At 40.5% G+C, this 24,188-nt stretch overlaps 1 protein-coding gene across 3 annotated transcripts in view; it reads left to right on the forward strand.

The window, feature by feature from the left end:
• The first annotated feature begins 267 nt into the window (after positions 1-267).
• Positions 268-24,188, forward strand: part of Rdx (radixin) — a 66,601-nt gene continuing 42,680 nt past the window's right edge. The window contains exons 1-3 of one of the 3 annotated variants that reach the window (XM_042054796.1): positions 268-636; positions 18,210-18,281; positions 22,683-22,766. In XM_042054796.1, coding sequence (XP_041910730.1) covers positions 18,270-18,281; positions 22,683-22,766 — 96 coding nt within the window. In that variant the 5' untranslated portion in view covers positions 268-636; positions 18,210-18,269. Of the gene's footprint in view, positions 637-1,643; positions 1,808-18,209; positions 18,282-22,682; positions 22,767-24,188 lie in introns of those variants that run through there. The other 2 variants (XM_038323890.1, XM_038323891.1) reach the window with 2 other exon arrangements.

A 24,188-nucleotide genomic window follows, 5' to 3' on the forward strand; every position in this document is an offset into this window, starting at 1 on the left:
ACTGAAATGCTACAACGGCGTGGATTTGTTATTGCAGAGCATAGGATAGGATCAAAGGCTCTTGAGTCAAACTTGCATTGCTTTTGGGTTTAAGTCTTGGCTCTGCCATTTCCCAGGAAGGCTGCATTGACAAACACCTCTTTACAGGCTCCCCTTTACTCATTAGCTTATTTTAAAGTCAATAAGAGCTTTCACCCTGAGCCCAGGATGTTGTAATCATTAGACAAGTCAGTCATGTGAAAGCGCTTCACACCGTTCCGTACACGTGACCAAGGCTGCCCGCTTCACTTTCAGCTGCAAAGTGCACCAGAAGACTTTAGTTTGATTTGTGTACTGTGTAGGGACTTGCATACCATTTTTACTGTTCCTTTGTCGCACCGTGGAAGGAGGGCCAGCAAGTATTCCTCCGGTGGTCTCCAAGAACCTTAGGAACCTGTTTGGTTACAAAGCACGCACCTGCTTCCCATCCTTGAGGAATTTGCAATCTAAAGACTTCTGAGATTAACCTGGACTCTCTGGAGGCTTTTTAATTGTTTAGTGAGGTCTCTAAGGGCGACGGCGGTAACTCACTGAAGAGGAAGCTTGGTGAAGGTGTGTGCTGGGTTCCCGGAAAAGCTACTTTCTCAGCAAAAGCCGGTAAGATGAATTATTTGTTCTATAAAAGTAAACTAGAGTTTTTTGGTTTTTTTTTGAAAGTTCGTCTATGAAAAGTTACATTAAGTAAAGCATCTTAAATGGAATGCGGCAGAATGGTAAGGTTTGTGTCGTTGTTGTTTGTACAGTCGCACCAAGTGTTACTCTGAATCCCAACAGAAAACACCCAAGGCAGCAGCTCGGAGAGAACCCTACCAGAAGCAGCCAGCCGCTCTCTCTAGTCTAGCGAGGGGACTACAATGAGACTATGGTCAGAGGGCGAACTTTCTCCAGGTCTAGCATAATTTAGGTTTGGCTGGTCTTTGGGCCTTACTTCCAACCTTTTCTTAACCTACTCCTATCTGCCAAGGAGTATCCCTGCTAAAAACAACAAAAAGACCCGATCACATTATAGGGTCATGCCCACTGCCTTTTTGAGAGAACTTAAAACACTGCAAAATTGAAAGCACCCAGCTTTTCTATTTAGTTAAAATCTGCACAAAATTAATGTTCTTTTGTTGCAACTGCTGGGCCTAGATCCCCCTCCTAGGCTGGGATCCTGATGCTCAGCACCCAATTACACCCTGGAGCGGCTCCTCGGGGGCCCCCCCTCCTCCGGAGAACAGCTCCACCTCGGGGGCGCTGGAAACGCCCTCCGTGAGTTCCCTGGCACCAGCGGGAGTTTCAAGTTTCCACTGGCGGGGCGGGGGCAGGCGGCGGGCGGGCGGCTCCGCTTCCTTCACTGCGGGCTTCGGACTCGGGCTCCCGTCGGCCCGCGGCGTCCTCGTCCCTCGGGAAGCCTTCGCCAAGGCCCCGCTGCGCGTCCCCCGGCTGAGGCCCGTTCGTCTCGACCAGTGGCGCCGAGCACACCCCCGGGAGGGCCGGGAGACACGCCGTCGCTGCGGCCGCGGCGTTGGCGCTCGGGCCCCGGCCTCGCCCGCCACTGGCGGGCCGCGGGAGGAGGGGGCGCGGGGCGGCCCCGCCTTCCCCCCCGAGGAGGCGCCGGGCGGCCATATTGCCGAGCTGTCTGCGGCGGCGGCGGCGCGTCTCCTCTCAGGCGGCTCAGGACTCGCACCGCCGCCTCTCCGTTCGCTCGCTGCCAGCCGCGACGCCCCCGCCGAGCCGCGCCTCAGCCAGTCGGCGGCGGGCAGGGAAGGAGCCGCTCATTTTCGGGGTAAGCCCTGCTCGGCGCGCTCCCTGCCCCCGGCCCGGTTGCCCGCTCTCCCCCGCCGAGGCGCTGAGGTGGCGGCCAGAAGTTGCCGGGCTGTGTGGCGCCGCGGCCCGGGCCTGGCGCGTCTCCGAGACGGGCTCGCTCGCGCCTGGCCGCCCGAGAGGCGCCGCGGTCGTTAACGGCTGAGCCAGGCCGCTTCCCCGGCGTCTCCTGCCTCTCCGCTCCGTCCGCCGTCGGCCTGGCCGCCCCGAGCGTCGGGCGGTGCGGGTTCCCGCCGCCGTGAGACTGGGCCCCAAGCTCGGCCCGGCGCGCCCCCGAGGGCCGTGGCGAGCGCTGGTCGGGGGTATTCGCTCGCCCCCCGGGGAGGGAAGGCACGGTTGGAAGTTCTCCCCCGGCCTCCCGTCTGAAAGTCGGGGTGTTGGATTACTAGAGAGAGCGTGGACGCCTTAGCAGCGGGAGGGCTGTCGCGTTGCCGGGCTTGGGGCCACGGCCGCTCCCGCCGCGCGAGCCCGCGAAGGAGGCCAGGCCCCGACTCCCGGCCGCCCTTACCTGCTGCTGCCGCCCTCCCGGCCCCTCGACCTGGCCCGGGTCGCGGAGTCGCCCTGTGCAGTGTCAGCAGACCCCACCAGGAAAGTTCGCATCCCTACCTTTCCGTGCTCCCGAACTCTGTCTCCGAGCTAAGTTTGAAAGGGGGCAGTGCGTTATTTCGGTGAAAATAGCACGGCTGTTCCTACACAGATGTTTAAGCGTTGCTAGGATTCTGGGTGGTTTTTTCCCCCCCTCGCCCTAAAAGAGTGGTCATTCGTTGGGAATGTGTTTAAAGAGGTCAACTTAATAAAAAAATGTATTAAAATACAGTTGAGATTTTGTAGAAGACGTGCGAGTGCGAAGCCCCGTCGGCTGTGTGGAGGCACCAAGATTTGCATGATGTAAATGTAAAAGCCCACGATAATAAGGGCTTATGTGAAGGAGTACTTGGACACTACAGTCTGTTGTTGACCGAGCATCTTTTTGTCTTTTTGTCTTTTTTTTTTTTTTTTTTTTTTTTTTTTTTTTTTTTTGTAGAATACTTACAGGACCATGACGGAGCACAGAATAAACAATTACCCTGTTCATTTTGCTGCATGAATAATGGCTTAATCCGTGTGCCAATACAGCAGCACTAGATCTGGAAAGAGAGGCTAATCTTTAGGATAATGTTTGCATTTTTTTTATGCTTTAGAATTTCTGTGCTTGCACCGGTGTGCAGTTTATCTTTCAGAATAATTTCTTCAAATATGACAGAATGCAGACGACGTTTCAAGTTGTCAGTGTGCTGTGAAAAGAATTACTGACTTTTTTTAAAGCCCCTTTGGAAACTGTATTTTGGAATTTAATAAGCAGTTAATCTTTGGAACGAATAGTCCCTAGGAGTCTTTAGCTTTGTTTACATGAGAAGGAGTTTGCTTGTGACACTTAAGAAATGTTAAGCCCTTGCCTCTGGGTCCTATGTATTGTTCATTCCTGTAGCTTCAGACAAGAGAGAATGTAGGAGGAGCTCAGAGATGTTTGTAGAATAGAATTAGTAGATTTTACTGTGGGAACAACAGATTGAATCTTCATTTTGTGGAAACTGATTGCTCAGGTGGAAATGACTGCTGCTTTTTTGTGTGAGGGTTTGAAACAACAGGCTTGGCTCTCCCTCTCAGTAGTTGTCAGTAGTGGCAGGAGCAAGAGCTGGTTTTTGTTTATTGCTTTTCACCATTCCCAAGAGCAGAATTGATTATTAGCCAGTTTTTAAATCTCTGGCGAGTAGTTGGAAGATTTACAGATTTATTTTGTTTTCATTTCTCAATCTTAAAAGTTATGTACAGTCTGATGTAGTCGATTCTGAAATGTTGAGCGATGATGAGAGTCCTGGATTTTCATTCATTTTAAATTTAATGCATTTTAAGTTAACCCATTTCAAAATGGGGAAGTAATACTTTAACTTTACCCCCAAAGACCAAAACCTTGAAATACTGTCCCATTGTGGTCGTGAAGCCTGAGCAGTGCTGATGGAACATATCTGTAGGGCATAGGTAATAGTTTCCTGTTATTGGTGCAGTCTGGGAGATGAAAGTCTTTCTTGCATGGCTTGTGCCTCTTACTGCTGCAGTCTGGGAAGTAAGGAAGTCCCTCTCGGACGACTTGAGTCCCCTGCAGATAAGGAACTGGTGGGCACTCATCATACCCTGAATATGAACGTGAATTAAGTTGCTCTCTACAAGGCTATTTTAAGTTTCTTGACCATAGGTGTCACTAGAGGGTGTTTCAGGAAAGCCCTGACTTCAATAGCTCATGGCGTTGGAGATAGAGGTATGCAGTCTGACCTGGGAGCTACTCCCTCTCTAGTGTGTTACAGCTATCCCATCTGGCCCGTTCATTCAGTTTCTGTATGCTTCTTGGTATTTATATTGGATGTATATCTTAAACCATTAAAAAAAAAACTATAAAGGTAATCCATTATATGGTAAAGTTGTAACACCCAGAAAGACATTAAGCCACAGAATAAAAAACTTGTCTTCTTGCCCCAGAACCTGGCAATCCTATCGTTGGCCCCATTTTTCATAGGTAATTGTCTTGTGTATAGAAAGTGGTTACCCTTTTCTGCAAGGATGAGCACACCTTGCTCCTGATCTGTGGGTCTCAAGCCTGTTAGGGCAAGGTGCTATAACAAACCTCGACACAGTGTTTATTACTTACATTAGACATCAAGTAATTGTATTTTTCAAATTTTCATAAATTGAAATTAGTGGTATTTGCTATCCTTATTCTAAGAAGCATTTGTGTAAGCACATATGCCATTTTTTTTTGGTTAATGATTAGAGGTAAGGTTTACCTTTAAGTATAGCATAAATTCATAATAAGTTGATGCACACATAAAAAACATGTACTTATACATACACTGCACACATAAGCACAAAATATGTCTTTTGAAACAGGTGTGTGATTTGGAATAGCAATGTATCTATATAATATGTATCTTTACCTGGAAATTGTTTAGAGAGGAAAAGTTGTCTATGTGATTAATTCCTTTTCTATCTTTAATAGTGGGCTCTAGTACCAGTTTCTCAGAAAAGGTGGAGGTTATATAGAGCTTCCTCAACATTGAATAACAGTTATTTATAGCAGGCCTCACAAATTCATCAATTTAAAATAACTAAAATTTTTAAAATGATTTTTATTTCATGTGCATGTCCACATGAGGGTACCAGATACCCTGGAACTGGAGCTACAGACAGCCATGAGCTGTCATGTGGGTGCTGGGAATCAAACCCTGGTCATCTGGAAGAGCAGCCAGTGCTCTCAACCACTAAGCCTTCTCCCCTACCCCAGTAACTAGAATTTTTGTTTTTTGTTTTGTTTGTATTGAGACAGGGTCTCTGTAGCCCTGGCTGTCCTGTAACTTCCTATGTAGACCAGACTGGCCTGGAACTCACAGATATCTGCCTCTGCCTCCAGAATGTTGAGATCAAAGGTATATGCCACCATGCTGTGATAATTCTAAATTACATGTAATATGTTTTATGTATACAAACAAGGTCACTAAATTTTATACATCTATGTTTATTACATTTCTTTATGATTTATATATGTTGAAAATAATAAAGTAGTAAAGTTAATTTATTTGGAAAGATTGTTTAGTAATTTTTTTTTTTTTTTTTTTTTTTTTTTTGGTTTTTCGAGACAGGGTTTCTCTGTGGCTTTGGAGCCTGTCCTGGAACTAGCTCTTGTAGACCAGGCTGGTCTCGAACTCACAGAGATCCGCCTGCCTCTGCCTCCCGAGTGCTGGGATTAAAGGCGTGCGCCACCGCCGCCCGGCAAGATTGTTTAGTAATTTTTGTGTATTAGTCCACCAGTTAAAATCTATAGGCCAAATCCAGCCTGCTCATGTTTTTGTAAATAAAATTTTATTGGAACTTGTCCATGCCAATTGCTTACATATTGTCTATGGCTACTTTTAAGCCATGATGTCAAACCATATGGCTAAAAAAACCTAAAACGGTTACTGTTTGCCTTTTTTTTTTTTTTTTTTTTTTGCAGAGAGAATTTGCTCATCTCTTAGCTTAAAAGAAAAAGAACAAAACCTCTACTATATTGAAAGAATGTTTTAAACTGGGCCTCTTGCTACAGATTTCTGATCCTAAGTGCCCTGGGATGAGGCAGGAGATTTCAAGTTCAAGGCCATCCTGGAAAACTTAGTGAGACTTCACCCCCATCTCAAAATAAAAAAGAATAAAAGGAGTGCAGATATAGTTTACTGGTAGCATACCTAATAGGAGTCAATCCCTGTTGACTGGGTGGGGGATTGGGCATGCTTTTAGATACAGTATCAAGGAAAGGAGTACTTCATTATTATTTTGTCTAAGGTAGTAACATTTGTAAAGTTGCCTCACTATCAGGATTGATATAATACAGAGTATTTTTTTTTCTTTTTTTTTCTTTTTTCTTTTTTTGGTTTTCCGAGACAGGGTTTCTCTGCAGTATACAGAGTATTTTTAAACTTTAGTCAATTCTTAATAGCTTTCAGGACCTTTAATGTTTCCTTTAATTTGTAAAAAGTTGAAATTAAGACTTGCTGCAAGTGAATTTGTAAAGTTTTGAGCCTTTACATCATTAAGATGCACGGTAAGTAATAGAAAATTACTTAGTTTAGACTGAGTTCTAAGATTTAATACCCTGGTTTAGACTAAGATTGGTTTTTATTTTGGTTAGCCGCAGGGATGAGTTGAGTACCTTGTCTAGATACAAAGTATCCAAGGAAATAAGGAAGGGTTCTTTTACAGAAGCTTCTCCCGAGCCATCTTCTGCTCCTTGGCCAGGATTGGGGCATGTTCCTTATCTCCCAGCATTGGCACTGTATTCAAATTGCTTTAATTCTGTTCCCATTATTTTCCTTAGTCATATACCAAATGTATTGAATTCTTTCTTATACCCAAATGAAAACAGATCCAAAGTGACCTGTCATACATTAATATACTTAATTTAATGTGAATATGTAATTTAATATATTTCTTTTCAAAGCAAATTAAAAACGAAAACCATTGATTGCTGGTAAAGTACTTTATTGAATTGTTACACACAACTAAATCCAGCCTTCTTTGCAAGTAAGGTTTTATTTGAACACACTGTAGCACATTTACTTAATTACAAAGAACAATTGCAACATAGACTGTATGGCTTATGAAACCTAACATGTTTATTTACCTGACCCTTTACAGAGAGTTTGCTGAACTTTGTTTTAAGATGTCAGTCATACATCCAGGCAATTGTTACAATCTGGTAAATATTTGTTGGCATTTTGGCCTGGAAGATGGACAGGGACCCGAGGAATTGACAACACCACATATGCCATATTGAATGTCTTGAAAGTGTGTAAGTGGGATGGTGGTGGATGTCAGCTGGAATTAGTAGTGTGTAAAGTTTTAAGAATCTTATATCAGTTCTGAATATCTCCTGCTTTCTCTTTTTTAGAAATTTCAAATCTTCCCCGTCGTTTCTGTAAATTAGTAGTCTTCGAATAAGACAACCATAGTAGATGTGTTTGTCTTTAAAAAGAATCTCTCTTCATAAAAGAGACAATGAGGACATACAGCATCTTAGCCATAGTTAATTGAGAATAGTCTCTCCAAATGTGTTGTGCCTGTGTTCTGTGGGCCAATTTGCCTCCGAGGATAGCTACCTGCATCCCAACACGTATGACAACGCCAAGTTGAAGTGTCAGAAGTTGGACTCATTGTACGGGGGATGGATTGAACTTCATTAGATGTCATGAGGACTCTGATACTTAAATTTTTTTTTAGGTTCTGGACTTAGAGAAGCTGTACAAACTTAGTTTGGTTTTTAGAAGTGTATATACTGAGAAGTTTACCACTTACACCTGGGAACACAGCATAATAATTACCATCAGTGTTAAATGTGACACATGTTTGTGTTTAGCTTTTATTGTTTGTTACTAGTTTGGCCATTTTATAACATTAAAATAAGAAGAAAATGTTTTCCTTGACAATAGCCAACAGCTAAAGTGAGAATTATGTGTAAGCCCAGCTCATCCAAAGCAGCAAACATCTGAGGACCATTTGTGAGACTGGCGCCATCCTAATCTCTCTAAAGGGAGAGGAGGACATTCGAAGCTGAATGGTTTTTATGGTAACAGACCTGCCTGGTGTCCTTATTGACCAAATGCGGCATCTTATTTTAAAGATACTTAAGACTTTGCGTTAAGTGTTAAAAAACCAGCTACTGCTTTTTAATGTCTGATGTTGCAAAATAAGATGTAGATATAGTTTCGAGGCTTTCTCAGTTCAGCATGAGTCTTTGGTTCTTTACCATGACTTACATGAACCTGCCTTCCTCTGAGCATTTCTAAATGTTTATTATATGGTTTAAAGAAGTTTTCTTAAGTATAAATGAAGCAGTTGGGCTGCAGATAGCTGTCTTACATTTCATTCCAGCACATGTTCACAAGTGATAATGTGTCATTTACCATCTGTGCACCTTGGGACAATCAATGCAAAGTATTTCCAAAATTTTTATGTCAGAATTGAAATTCAAAGTAACGCATTGTTTTGTAGTTTTTACATTGAAAGTTTAGAAATTTGAATTTTCTCAAAACTCATGAATATTTTCTTGAAAACATCTTTAAAACATAGACTACATCTATATGAGCAAGTGTCAGATTTAGAATTTCCTGTCACTTGTGTAGGAAATTCGGCTGCTGAGGTGATCATTCTGGCTAATTTTCAGTTTTGATATGATCAGAGGCTGATTTTCAGTTTGATTATGGTAGAGGAGAAAGCTTTGTCAGCCTCTTCTTAAAAGGCCCGTTCGGTGTCTGGGACTGACCTGCCTAGAACTGTGGGAAACCAGAGCGGGTCAGTGCCCAGAACCAGGGCTAGAAGGGCTCCGACCTCACCCCATGAGACCTCCATGCCTTTGCGCAAGTCACTTACTTACCTGGGTCTTCCTTTCTTTTGGAGGGGTGCTCAAGTATGGTGGGGAAGGAAAAGGTAAGCTTTGTGAGGATTAGACCACGTCTGAGTGTCTTTAAAGCAGGCCTTCTGCAGATGCTAAGGCAGTCTTCTGCTCTTCACCTGGGAACCACATGGGAAAAGAAAGGAAAGCATTATACCATTAAACTCTGCTAATTTATAATAAATACTTCTTGCTATTTTTAAGGTTTTAAACCTCAAAAGGATATGTGAACTTGAATGGATAAAGTTATATTCTTATTCACATACTCTGTTATGAATGTGGCAGTATCAAAGAAACTTATTTCCAGAGGACTTATCTCAGGGGTTTTCATATATGTTCAGGTTTTCTCAGTATGGTCTTTATACTTAGAACTCTGGCGATTCAGTCCAGCACTGCTGTTACTAAAGGGCTAGAAGAGAAGCACATATGTTACTTTGACATAGATTTGTGTATTTTAAATTTTGATAATTAAACATTCAAGAATGGTAGGTTTCTTATATTTTTTTGTAGTTTATGCATTATTTTATGAGCTTATACACCCCTGAGATGTGGTTCAGAGGACAGAATGTCCCAAACAGGGAAAAAAAGGATTTTGTTGTTTTTTGTCAGTGCTATAACTGTGTTTATTTGCCTGCCAATGACCTTATTAATGCATTTTAAATTTGTCTTTGTAATATTGCTTCTTGTTTCTTAGTAAATTGGACAAGAGTTTTTATTTTTTTGGAATTTTATGCAGAGACAACTTGTGCTTTCTCATAGTTTGAATCCCAAAAGACTGAAAACAATTGTAATTAGGCCTTGAGAAAAGAATAACTTGTGAAGTAAAATTAGTTTGATGTTAATTATTGAAGCTTCAGTGTAAACCACTAATAGACTACACTTGGCAACACCTGTTGCAGCACCCAACCTGTTTGTTGGTCTGTTGTGCCGCTGCTGCAGCAGAGATCCACTGTGGTACAGGCAGGACAGCCTCTGTTGTGTGAAGAGGGTTTGCTCAGAGCTGCAGGACAGAGGATGCTGTATATGAATGCTTTGTCTTTATTGTGTAGCATTGTGTTTGCTCTTGTGGTAGTTTGCTGGAGATGGGAGACAGCTGCTGCCAGCATCTCCTAAGACTGAAGACAAACTGCTGACTGGGTAGTTGCTCCCGTTGTGTTTTCTGAGGATGTTGATGGGGAAAAGACATAGGCCTCTTTAAGTAACAGAGAAGTGGGAGAAACTAGATTGGGGAAAATAATTACATTAATAAACCTGCAAGTGAAATTTTAAAAAAATCAAGAAAGGAGAGAAGTAAGAGTCATTATTTTCTGAATAGTAACACGAGAGAAGAGGGAAATTGACCAGTTTTTGGTACACGAAGTATGTTAGGCAAGAAAAGGTGCTGAAAACAAAGTTGGCTTCAAGCTGGAAATGGAATCCCAGATGCATGTGTCTGTTATTTGGCTTCTCATGTGATCTTTTATTTTCTGTTGCTATTAGCGAGATACTAGTTTTATTTAAAATAAGACCCAAAAAGGAACTAGATAGGCACCATTCATAAATAGCATCTTGATAGGACCACCGTTCATTGATCATTAAATGGACCGAAACTTCGATTTATTCCATTTATCCAAAGGTTCGTCCTAGAAATTTTTAAATAAAATTCCTATACCTACCACATTGTGTAAGGCAATAAACTGATAGAGAAATAGAAATGTGCTTTTGAAAGTTTTGCATCTAATTTTTAAAATTAGAAACTTAAAAGTAAAGCCTCCATTAATACTAAATGATGGAATAGATTTTGTAGCAGATTTGTGTTTTTGCATAGTTGGAATGAGTGTTTGGTGAACATGTTCTACCTCTGCTTAACCTTTGCTGAACGTTGACTCAGTTTGTCCAAATGTATAGAAGCAGACTTCCTACAGCAGCGCCCTGGAGTGTGCCCATCGTGCTGTCACATAGTTCCACACTGCTGTGATTTTAGTCATCGACTGTAGCAAATAATGTGGCAGAGAATACCTTAGAAAAGAGTTCTTTTATAGTTACTGCTTTCAGCTTTATTCTAGAAGCAGAATTTCTCTTTCTAGAAAGTTGTGCATCTTATTTTTATATATATGTTGACATCACAGTTTCTAGAAATACAGAGCCAGTTTATGATGCTGCTATGATACTTGTCTGCTTCTTCCACGTAGGTTCCTCAGCCTTGACATGTAGAAGTCTTAGCTGGCTACTGTGTAATGACCACAGAGTAGTATCTGAGAGTTAGTTTGCTTTGTGGCTTTACTTTCGCTTACTTGATTACTAGAATGTATTTTGCATAGCAACTTTATTATAGCTATTGCATATTTTCTTATGAACTTTGATTTTTTTTTTTTTACTTCTACCTATTTAGGGATTTAAAATAAAAGTACATTCATTTTTTTTTATCATAGTGTTTGTGTACTTATTTCTCCAAAATCTAATTATCTTTTTTTTTAACCTTTCCTTTTGAGAACAAAAGGAAAATCCTGATTTGTAGAGACTTTCATATTTTGGAGAATAACCACTTTGACCTCTTTTTTTGGTCATTTATAATTTAAAGAAATGTGATGATATGTGCATGGTTGACCTAGGCCGTATCCTTTGGTTTCCACGGAGCTCGCTCACTCTCTTTTAAAAATTTTATTTACTTATTTAATTTTTTTGTTTTTTTGAGGCAGGGTTTCTTTGTGGCTTTTGGAGTCTGTCCTGGAACTAGGCTCTGTAGACCAGGCTGGCCTCAAACTCACAGAGATTCACCTGCCTCTGCCTCCCGAGTGCTGGGATTAAAGGCGTGTGCCACCACCACCCGGCTCAGAGATCTCTTATTAAGGTTAAACTTTATACAGATTATTTTACTTGAAACACTTTTGGTGTAATATAACTTGAAATAAGTCTAATTGAAAACTTGGCCAAATTATTTAACTTTCTGTTACCTGCCTGGCTGGTCCTATGTTTAAGAAATATCTTTTCTGGGGCTGGAGAGATGGCTCAGTGATTAAGAGCACTGGCTGCTCTTCCGGAGGTCCTGAGTTCAATTCCCAGCAACCACATGGTGGTTCACAACCATCTGTAATGGGATCTGGTGCCCTTCTCTGGCATGTGGGCATACATGGAGCCAGAATGTTGTATACATAATAAATACATCTTTTAAGAAAAATATCTTTTCTGAAATGTGAGTGCTGTAACTTAAGTTTATAAAATCTGTTGGATAATTAAGGTTTTTTTTTTTTTTTGCTTGCTTTTTTTTTTAATTCTTCCTTACGGGTGAGATTGCACTGGAGGGCACACCAGGCGTATAGTTCAGAAAATAGTGTGATGGGTGCTGAAGAAACTCATTGAATCTCTGCCCAGCTCCAGAGAGTACTGTGATGGGGTCTGGTGTGTCATAGCACAAAACACGAACTCAAAGCACTGAAAACTGGTCGCCACATGTAGTATGGAGCTGTGGGCGGCTTCCCACCGCCCGGCTCCCAGCCACCCGGCTAGCTTTACCCCGAAATAATTACATGGAAACTGTATTCTTTTAAACACTGCCTGGCCCATTATTTCCAGCCTCTTACTCACTTCTTGATTAACCCATATCTAATAATCTGTGTAGCACCACGAAGTGGTGTCTTACCGGGAAGTTCCTAGCTTACGTCCATCTTGGGCTGGAGCTTCATCGCGTCTGGCATCTCTCTGAGGAGAGGCACGGCAGTCTGCCTAACTTAAGAGAGGCGAGGCATCTGACTGAGCCATCTACCTCACTTCCTTCTTCCTGTTCTGTCTACTCCACCCACCTAAGGGCCGGTCTATCAGATGGCCCAGGCAGTTTCTTTATTAATTATCCAATGAAATCATCAGATAGATAGAAGACACACCTACAGCCACAAAGAAATATTCTAAGTACTATGGTGAGAGTAAACCTGAGGAACACCTCCACGGTGATATGCAATGCAGTACAGGGCTAGCAAGATTCATTAGGGATGTGAGCTCTCTAAATTAACTGAAACACAAGCCTCTATGAGCTGCAAATAAATTTTTTTAAAAAAATATTTATTTATTTATTATGTATACAATATTCTGTCTGTGTGTATTTCTGGAGGCCAGAAGAGGGCACCAGACCCCATTACAGATGGTTGTGAGCCACCATGTGGTTGCTGGGAATTTAACTCAGGACCTTTTGAAGAGCAGGCAATGCTCTTAACCTCTGAGCCATCTCTCCATCCCCCTGAAAATAAAATTTTAAAGAGAGATAAATACAAGAATAAAAAGATTTTAAGTTATATCATAAAAGTCTTAAACGCTTTTTTTTTTTTTCAGTCATAAAAGGCTTTCCAGGGATGTAATGGATGACATAGTGGTTAAGAGCATTTTCTTCTCTTCCAAAGAACCCAAGCTAAGTTCCTAGCACTCAAATTGGACCACTTATGGCCCTCTAACTCCTGCTCCGGGACATTTGACACCCTCTTTTTTTACCTAGCAGGCACCTGCATACACACATAAAAATAAAAAGTAGAAAAATCCTTAAAGTTATTTGTTGTCTGAACTTTCTGTCCCACCCGGTCTTTGTCCTGCCTGGTTCGTGCAGTCGTTAAGTCCCAAAGAAATCACTCAGAGTTCTATATTATTTATAAACTGGTTGGCCTATTAGCTCAGGCTTCTTGTTAGCTAATTCTTGTAACTTATATTAGCCCATTATTCCTGTCTGAGTTAGCCACGTGGCTCAGTACCCTTTTCGGCGAGAAACATCTTGCTACTTCTGTGGCTGCAGAAATGAGCTTTCTTCCCAGAATTCTCCTGTTCTCGTCTCCCTGCCTATACTTCTTGCCTGGCTACTGGCCAATCAGCGTTTTATTAAAATACAATTGACAAGCTACAAACCATTGTCCCACAGCAATTATCTCTAGAAATAAAAATAAACATTGAAATTTTAAGTCATGGGCAGGTAAAAATAGATTAAAAATAACTAAGAATAGGGCTGGAGAGGTTAGTGGTTAAGAGCATTTCTTGCTCTCAAGAGAACTGGAGTTTGGTCCCCAGAACATGCATCAGATAGCTAACAGCTGCCCATAACTCCAATGCCATGGCTCTGATGTTCTCTTCTGGTCCCTCTGGGCACCTGCACTCATGTGGCGTATATCCACACAAACACACATACACATAAATAAGTGTTTTTTAAAAATATATACAATGTTCTGTCTACAGGTATGCCTGCAGGCCAGCAGAGGGCACTAGATCTAATTATAGATGGTTGTGATCCACCGTGTCGTTGCTGGGAATTGAACTCAGGACCTCTGGAAGAGCAGCCAGTGCTCTTAACCTCTGACACTTTTCTCCAGCCTTGACATAAATAATCTTTAAAAATCAAACTAGAGAAGCTGGGTCTCTTGGTTCACACCTATAATTTTAGCACTTTGGAGGCTGAGATAGGAGGACTGCCTCAAGTTTGAGTCCTAGGCCAGCCAGAGCTACTTACTGTGTGTGTGAGACCTTGCCTCAAAATGCACACACATAAAGATATCTAACTGTAAAGACACACTGGCTAGAGGAATATCACTCAGTTAAAGGGATGGGAAATTTGAAAATGTAACCAAAGATTAGTTGGTAAATTTCAGTGTCCAAAAAGAAGTAGTTGGTGAAATGTGGATGAAAGAAGAGGTAGTGACTGATAGATTCCTAGAATCCAAGGAAAGCTGAATCTTTAGAACGAGGAAGCTTACCAGAGCAGTGGCAGGGAACCTGACACTGAAGGGAAGTAAGAGTTGGTGCAGTAGAAAGGACAGTCAGATCGATACACAGGAATGAGTTAGAGTGACAGCTGACTAACAAATGCCAGAATTAAGAGAAGTAGTAACTTCCCAATGCTGAACAGGCACGGTCCACACATGACTCTGTATGTTACTATGTGGAGAGAGACCCCCTTCGCTGGAAGGTTTAACCGTTCCAGAACTGCTTATCTGATACCAACCTAAAAATTCATGGAAGTAAAAAACTGACGTTTTATCAGAAGTCAGTTGGGAAAGTTTAATGTATTTGTTAGATTGGTTAAGTAGACTAAAATGAATAGAATGAAAGATTTAAAAATTAAAAACCTGGCTTAGCTTGATCTAACATGTTACCCAACACATACCATATAGGTTTTTTTGTTTATATCTGGAACAAGTCACTGCCTGACCCTGCACTAAAGTGTTTAAATATTGAAACAAATACAGAAACAATATAATTAGCATTTTGCTTATAGACATAAAACTCTTGCATTTGAAAATTAAAAATGGAAAAATAATAACAAAAATCATTTTTAAATAGTGATTAGAAATCATGGTTTGAAACTGAACGTTTAAGCCTTAATAATGGAAGAGAGAAGTACATACAAAAATCAAAGCCATCCAGGCATGATGGGGGCAGGAAGGTGATTGAGAATTTTGAGAACAGCCTGGGCAGTATAGTAAGTTCCAGGCCATTGTGGACAAAGAGTTAGAACGTGTCTGAAAAATCTAAAAATCAAAACCACCCACAGCAAATGAAAATCCCTATGACCTTACAGCCTATAAAACTGGTATAGCTTCAAGTGCATGAGAAATGTTTTTCCCCTCTCAGGATAATCATCAGAAAAGGGGAAAGAAACATTGTGTCCTTGGACCTTCCATTGCAAGATGCTGCCTTCATTTTGAACGTGAAAGTTGTATTTGACTTGAAACTCCTTTAATTCAGATGTGCTTAGAATGCTCATAGGGTTTTTCTATAAGTGACTTAACTATAAGAAATAGGTAAAGAAACCCAGAGCAGAAAAGTTGGGCGTGGTGTTGCACGTCTTTATAATACCAGCTTTTGGGAGGCAGAGGCAGGTGGATCTCTGAGTTCGCGGCCAGCCTGGTCTACAAAGCAAATTTCAGGACAGCAAGCAATACAAAGAGAAACTGTCTTCAAAAACCAAGAAAAAAGAAAAAAAGAAATCCAGAACAGATTTGATTAAAAGAACCCAAAATAACCTTAAAATTTAAAACCTCCAGCAATTGCAGTGTAGATTTATTGTCACTGTAGTACAGATGGGGTGTGTGTATCCTGATGCCTAGCTGTGATTGGGAGCAAAATCTGAGTGCTAGAACAGTACATTTTCTTACATTGCTAATGCTGAGCTGAGGTGTGGCTGTGGGTAAAGTTACTTGCTGCACAAATGTGAAGGCCAGAATTTGACTCCCTAGGTCCATGGAAACTCTGGGCAGGTGTGTTGATTCACCTGTAATCCCACAGCATGGGAGCTGGGACCTCAGGATAAGCTGTGCCAACTATACTAGCTGAATGGGTGAGTTCTGAGTCCAAGTGAGAGACCCTGCTTAAGTATGTAAAACGGAGAGCACCCAAGGAAGGCACCTGACATCAGCCACTGGCTGAAACAAGTACTCACATACATGTGAACATATATACTTATACATGTACATCACAATACACATGAAAAAGTGGTGTTATTATAATCTTAAAAACTGTTTTGATCCAAAATGAAAGTTTTGATAGACATTCTTGCATACATGTAAGAGCAGTGAATTGTGTGAACTGTGAAGTAAGCGAACTTCCTGAATCAGTACTTTATAGATCGTGTTTTAAACATTTATGAATGCCTCTAAATGTTATAGATGAAGTTTAATATCCAAGTGATAAAAGAAATTTTTATATCCACAGTGGTCTGTTAGTGAAATTACTTTAGAGTTGCCCTTAGACTTGGATATATTTAGTTTATGACCTTAAGGCATGAATTGGTGGAATAAAGTCTGGAAATTACTTTTTGTTTTAGCGTGCACAAAATGGTCCAGAGTAAGAGAAAGTACAAGAAAACACTGGGAACTAATAGAAGTTAACAAAAGTGGAAGATGAACAATTAAAACTGAGAAGTAATATTTTTTCTTTTAAGTTCAGTAACATAAGTGAACTGCCAGGATTAATCCGGGGGGGGGGGGGGAAGGGGGGGCAAAACCTCACGGTATTTAAGAATTTAAAGAGAGTCATAGTTTTACATCTAACAAAAATAATCACAAGCAAGCACAATGACTATGTTTCTGGAAATGCATAATTGAACCAAGCTTGATGGAAAGCAAATTTGGCAGTGGTGTAGGGGATTAAGTTTTGGGCCATTTTATAGTTGAGAACCCTATGGCTGTTGATTGTGGAAGTGGAGATTTTTAGGATTCTGAGCAGTAAAAGCAAGCCAGTTTTGAAACTTATTTTATTTTTGTGTATAATGTAACCTAGGCTGGCCTCAAACTTAACTATGTATTCCACTTTGGCCCAGAACACTGCCCTGCTTGGGATTCCAGTGCTGGGTAACAGGTGCACACCACCGACGGAAGCTGTTAGAATCAAGGCCTGTTTATAATACCTGAACTAGGCGAAGTAAGGATGGAAGTGTTGGAGAAATTTTGGTCTGCAGACTATGAATGTGTGTGTGTGAGAGAGAGAGAGGGGGATAGGGAATAGGGTACAAAAAGTTGAGGGGTGGGTGTTTATGTTTCCTCCTGAATGTCACTGCACAGTGACTCATATTTAAAAAAAAAAAAAAACCCACACAACCCACAAACCTCTAAAGGAGGTTTCTGTATATAGACATTTATTGGCATGTGCTTGAATAAAATTCAGGGAAATGACCTTATTTGAATGTGTGTTAATTCAGCTATGTGTAATATATCTTGGCAGTGGTAGGCTCTACATAAGTTTATCTGCAGTGTCTCTGATACAGCATTAGTCAGAGGAAGATTTGGAGCTAGACTCTCTTTTCCTAGAGAGCTGATAATGACAGATTTCTCAGAAAGGCAAACTCACCGATGTTGTTTTACTAAGAATGTTTGCCCTGTGATGGTCCTTTCTTACTTAGAGGACTTACACATCAGCGTTTGCTTAGGAGGCCACTGGCTAGCTGGGGACTGGCATAGGTGTTGGTTTGCAAAACTGTGGCTGCCTTAGGTGAATAAGCTATTGTGTACTTTCCTCAGGTTTTAGAATTTCAAAAAGAAAACTAATTTTTTAAAAAGACAATTTTGATCAGCATTTTTTATATCTGACAATACAGAAGAAAGGTTGGAAAATACTCATTTTTCCTTAGCACTTGAGTCTGCCCATCATCCTTTTTACTGTTCCTTTCCACACAAGGCTGGGTTTGTGGATGAAAATGTATGAGAGTCAGTCTTTGGTCCTTAGAAATCACATTTTCTTGCTGTTTTAATAGACAACATACTTTACGCTATGATATTTGAGACATGCGCTGCTTCCTGTACCATATACCAGTCTTCTTAGGGAATGTGAGATGCTAGCTGAAGATGCTGAACATGAGCGTAAGGGAACCAACCTGATTTTAAATTAGTCTACTTTTCCTTTTCGTATAAAGTGCAGCTGAAACCTAATGTGGAAGATCACAAAGTGTGCTTTTTTTCTTTAACAGGCGATAATAGTTTATAGAACTGAAGAGTTCCTAAAGAAGGTAACCAACAAGAGAAGGAAAATGCCGAAACCAGTAAGTTTGTTTCTCTTGATAATGCTTAGCATTCTGTGGGTGTGAGGACAATCATGGGTGATAGACAGTACTATTAAGGTTAACTTTAATGAAATTTGGAACCAAGCTGTCAAGTTCTATCCTTGCTTTCATAGTTAATCTGTATGACTTTTGTTTAATCCATTTTGCTCTTGATTTCCTTTTTATAAAATAGGGCTATAATTTCATTTGCTCAAAGAAGGAGACAATGATTATAAGAAGAATCTAGCATACATTTAGTGCTCAATAAATGTAGCCCATTGTCCTGAGAAAACAGTGGCAGTGTGAAGGAGCCATTCTTTTTGCCTTTCTTCTGTTTAGAACTTGAACCACAGCCTAGGTTTGTATACCTAGGTTAATTTCTTTCTATTGGAAGTTTCTTGACTAAGATCCACTCCTTTGATTTAGGGAAATAAAACAGGGTATTTTCTTCAGTGTTACTTTTAGATATCAGTGTGTCTGTGTATAACTCTAGGTAGCCTTGAGTTAATAATCCTCCTCCTTCAGTGTCCTGAGTCTTGGGATTAAGATAATACAGGTGGAGTGGAGAGATGGCTCAGAGTGGTTAAGAGAACATTTGTTATTACAAAGGATCAGTGTTTTATTACGGCACCTATGTCGGGGGCTCATAACCTCCTCTAACTCTGGCTGCAGGAGGATTTGATATCTCTGGCTTGTATAGGAACCAAGCAGTGCTCATGTGCATAAATCCATGTGTACACGTATACATAATTGAAGGAAAACAAATGTGGCACCGCTACTGGCCAATTAAATTTTCAAAGAAAATTGTTGGTAATTAGAATTTTCTATTATGAATATCACCATGGAGTGACTTTGGTGCAAAAGAAGGTTAAGAATAAGGTGTACAAATCAGAAAGAAGCAAAACTGTGTGCATGCACACATACCTTCAGAGGCCAGTTTTTCACTGAAGCGGGACCTAACTGGTGGCCAGCAGGTCCCTGAGATCTTAAAGAGGCCATCTCCTCTCCTCTGTAGCTCTGGGGTTGCGAGTGTAGGCTAGCCATACTCAGCTTTCTCTACATGGTGTCTGGGGATTTAAGCTCAGGTCTTTCTTCCTGCACAGCAAGTACTCGTAAGTGCTGAACAATCTCCCACCCCAGAGCAAAAATTTCTATTTGTGACAGGATATTTATTCAGCCATTCCTCATAAACTCAAAGCAGTTACCACTACTATTAATGAAACTAAGTGATATTATTATATATAAAGTTACAGTTTTAAAACATGAAAAATTTCATAGATTGGAATCAGAGTTTAAAATGAATGATAATAGCATCAGAAACAAAATACTTAGGGATAAATATAGAGGTGGCACTGAAAACTTAGTGTAATCTAACTATGGAGAAATATACAATGTATGGAGACTTAATTATAAAACATTCTTAAGATGTCACTGTCCTCTGAATGTATCAGTAGATTTAATTCAGTTCTAATCATTTGAATCCCAGCATTCTTCTTGGGCAGGGTGGGTAAAAATTGCTAAAGAAATTAAAAAGAAACATGGAAAACTTAGCTGGATTAAAAGCAAGCAAGAAACATCTGTTACTCTGCAGTCTAATTTTAGCAGGAACACGAAACTTTATTACTACTTTGGAAAGTGTAGATTGTCTTATAATTGATACCAATCTGTTACTTATCAATGTCAGAGTGGAGGTGTGGAAATGAAAACGGAGTCTTAGTGATTTTTAAGAAATTTTGAATTTATATTTTGAAAATTATTTGTGCTTATTTTTAAGCAGCTTTTATATTAAAATGTAAACTGGGAGAAATTTATTAGTATTTTGTTTTTTAGGTAGTGGGGAATGACTTAGATTATGTTTTGTTTATTTATGTTTATTTTGTTATGTTTATTTTGTTATGTATACTGAAAAACACCTTTTTTAGATGACCTTTTAAATTACAATAAAATTATAATTCAATTTTATATATTAGTTGAAGATTAGTTCTATGTGTTGTCAGCACATTAAATATCTTGGGGCTAGACAGATGGCTCAATAGTTAAGAATGCATACTGCTCTTGCACCTGAGTGTAGTTCACAGCATCCATGCTGGACAGCTTACAGTCTCCTCACACTCCAGCTTCAGGGGATCTGACACTCTCTGGACCCTGTTGTCACCTGCACCATACAGTGCATACACCAGCACACAGAAACACAATATGCATCTTTCTATTGTAAATACACTTTACTTTCATACGGTGTATTTTGATCATATTCACACACCCCATTTCAACTTCCTAATTCTTTCCAGAATCACCCTGCCTTCTTTTTCCCTTTCCAATTTCCTGCCCTCTTGTTTTTAGTTTTTTTAGTAATCTACCAAGTCCAGTTTGTGCCAGGACTACCATTGTATCATAGCCAACTCCCCATGGGCCACACTCGTTAAGAAAACAGGCCCTTCCTAGAGAAGCTATTGATTGTCAGTAGCTCATGAGTTAGGGATGGAGGCTCACGAGCCTTACCCTGTTTCATGCTAGACTGTTGACATTAAAAAGATAATGGTCTCTTCATTACACCTTTATTATTGGTGTTGTATTTGACTCTCCTTCCCATCTGCCCTTTCCCTGTCTCTTACCCACTCAGTCCCTCTTCTTCCTTAGGATATGTAGTCCCCTTACTACCCCCACCTAAGGTCTCTTTTTCTCCTCTCATTTTCTGCTTTCTAGTTTGATCTCTCTTGCTCAACACGCACACAGCCATTGTCTTCCCTCCCTATCTCACTGGCCCCCTCCCCTAAAATCTAGGTTTTGCATTTTGTACAAAAATAGTAGATGTGGAGAATTAAGGGACCCAAGAATTCTGTTTTACTGTCTGTCCTTAATTTTCTGTGAGTAATGAGGTAGTCATTTTTTGCAGTCTATGATATGATTTGTTTAACATTTGAGTTGTTGTAAACTATATAATACCCATTCTAAAGCATGTCTGAAACTTTGTCTTAGCTTTCCCTAGTAACCTCTTCTGTGGCTCCAGTATTGAGCCAGGATGCGGACTCTGATGCAGTCCATCCTTGTCTGGTCCATGTTTATATCCTCAGTTGTTTGGTTCTCTGCAGTTTGAACCTGTGCATTGGCTCGTGTGACAGTGTCGTCACAGTGCAGTTACGAAAGGACTGTAGACGTTGAGAAGACTTTGATTTTTGAATCACGAAGGCATTGACTACATTGTTTTCCTTTTAGCGAATTTCTGAGACTGACTGTTCAGTGTGATGATAATTTCCAATTATATCTATTTTCCTATAGTTGTCTTATTTCGTTTTTCTTCACGGCTGCATAAAATGCCATTGTATATAGCTCCCACATTTTTGGAGAGTCTCCATTTATCTGTTAAAAGATACCGAAATGGATTCCATTTCCTGCCTGTTGTATAGCAACCGACATGGATGTGCAAGTGTCTCTGATGTGTCAGTTTGGATCTTAGTTGTGTAGGCCCAAGAGTGGTAGAGCTGGACCATACAGTCTATTTTTGGCTTTTTGAGGAATGTCCATACTGGTTTCCACTGTGGCCTCACCAGCAGTGAAAGAGGTTCGTTCCTCTTTCCCCATTTGTCATTTTCTTCAAGATTGCTGTCTTCACTGGACTCTCGGAGCAGGTTGTTCATTTTACCGTGTGTTATGCAAAGAAACAGGTTTTTATGGCATTTTCATACATACACTTTAAAATGAAGAAATATAGGATAGTGGATGACATTAAAAGAATCAAGAGTTGCATTCAGTTTGCTCTGCTGTTTAATACCCATGTGTCCTTCGTTCTCTTTGTCTGTGCTGTGGGTTCCAGGGATTAATCAAGTCATCAAGCCTGGCAACAGGGTCATCTTGGTAACTCTATAGTTACTTTGAATGAGGTATTTGTAAATCAATCTTTCTTTCTTCCTTCCTTCCTTCCTTCCTTCCTTCCTTCCTTCCTTCCTTCCTTCCCTTCCTTCCCTTCCTTCCCTTCCTTCCTTTCTGTTTTTAGGATTTCCTGTAGTAAGAATCAAGCTGTGTCACTTTTAGTAAAATATTAATAATGGGATGTATGTAGATCAGTTGCAGAGCACTTGCCTATCATGCATGAAGGCTTCATTTTTCAGTACCTCCTACCCCAGGTTTTTTGATCATACACACATATCCCTCTAATCCCATCAACGAGGAGGCTGACAGGGCAGGCATGAACACTGCAAGTAGGCCAAGTCTGAGTTATAGCAAGACTTAATCTCAAAAACCCAAGGGCCAGGGATGTTGCTTAGTGGTAGAGATTTGCATAGCATGCACAAAGCCTTGGATTTGATTCCCAGCCACACAAATACTATTAACTCCAAGAATTTTCTCATACTACATTGTGAATATATTCTCTTTACTAACCACTATCTTTTGGTTTTATTACAGATCAATGTACGAGTAACTACAATGGATGCTGAGCTAGAATTTGCTATTCAGCCCAATACAACTGGCAAACAGCTTTTTGACCAGGTATCATTAATCCCACAAAGCATGCAGTTCTGTGTGCTTCTCTGTGTGTGGTTTATATATGTATGTCCTTGGTGGTGTGTACATGCTGAGGTCAGATAAGATCAAATTATCCTCTGCTCTATTTTTATTGAGACATCTGTCACTGAATCCGGACTCAGGTTAGTGGGTCAATAAGCCACAGCAGTCCTGTTTCTACCCATCACAGTACTGGTGTTACAGGTGTGAATGGCCAAGTCCAGCTTGTTAACATGGAGACTAGAACCTGAACTTATCAGGTTCTGATACTTCAGCAGCAAGCACTGTTAACCAGTGAGCTATCTCTCTGATCCCAAAAGATGCAACTTAGATAATTATTGTGTGCATGTATTGCTATTGCATGTATCTTATATTTCCAATATCCTTGGTAATTCAACAATGTAGTGCTTGGAAGTTTTAACCATATATATTCAGGTTGTTTGAATAACTGTAGGGATATCTATGTATTTTCATTTCTACTTTCATGGGATAAGTCTTTAGTGTGTTTTCTTTTCTTTTTTTTTTTTTTTTTCCGAGACAGGGTTTCCCTGTAGTTTCTAGAGCCTGTCCTGGAACTAGCTCTTGTAGACCAGGCTGGCCTCGAACTCAGAGATCCGCCTGCCTCTGCCTCCTGAGTGCTGGGATTAAAGGCGTGCGCCACCACTGCCCGGCTTTTAGTGTGTTTTCAAAAACACACAAAAGCATAAAAGGGGCTGGCAAGATGCTCAGATATGCTGTCAAGCCCAATAGCCTGAGTTGAACCCCCATAACTCATGTAGTGGAAAGAGAGAACTAGTGCCTGAGCATTGTTCTTTGTTGTCAACAGGCATGTTATATTTGGACTCAAGAGAAGGTTTTACCATAAAGGCATGATAAATGAATAGATAGATACCATTAATATAGTTTAAACTTCATGCAGTGTATACTTATAGTGAGACATTGTTGCCTCAGCTCTCCCTGGCTTTGATACTCAGCTTCTACTTCTTTTTATAAGATTCCACAAATGACTTGGATCATGGGTGTTGGTGATTGCATCTATGCATCCATGTTCTGTTTGTTGGTCTAGGTTATTGAAATTGCTACCTGTTGTTCTTTCAGCAATCCTTAAGTTACTGTTCTGTTTCTTAACAATGTCCTTGAGCCCGAATACCACAAACTGAAAGCAATACCTTGACTGTAGTGAGTATCTAGGATGGCCAGTGGAAAGGTTCAGGTAAGGCTAGGAGCAGATATGGCCCTCTCATAACTTCATATGTGTGCATGTAACAGAGCCTCATTCTTTTAAAACCAGAATTTGCTGATTTAAATAAGAATCTTAAAATAAATCCCATTATAGGCAGTTTAGAATTAGTGTCACTTTTGTAGAACATTGAGTCTTTACATCGAAGTACATAGTACCTGCATAAT

Source organism: Arvicola amphibius, chromosome 3 (assembly GCF_903992535.2).
Source record: "Arvicola amphibius chromosome 3, mArvAmp1.2, whole genome shotgun sequence".
Lineage (NCBI taxonomy): Eukaryota > Metazoa > Chordata > Mammalia > Rodentia > Cricetidae > Arvicola > Arvicola amphibius.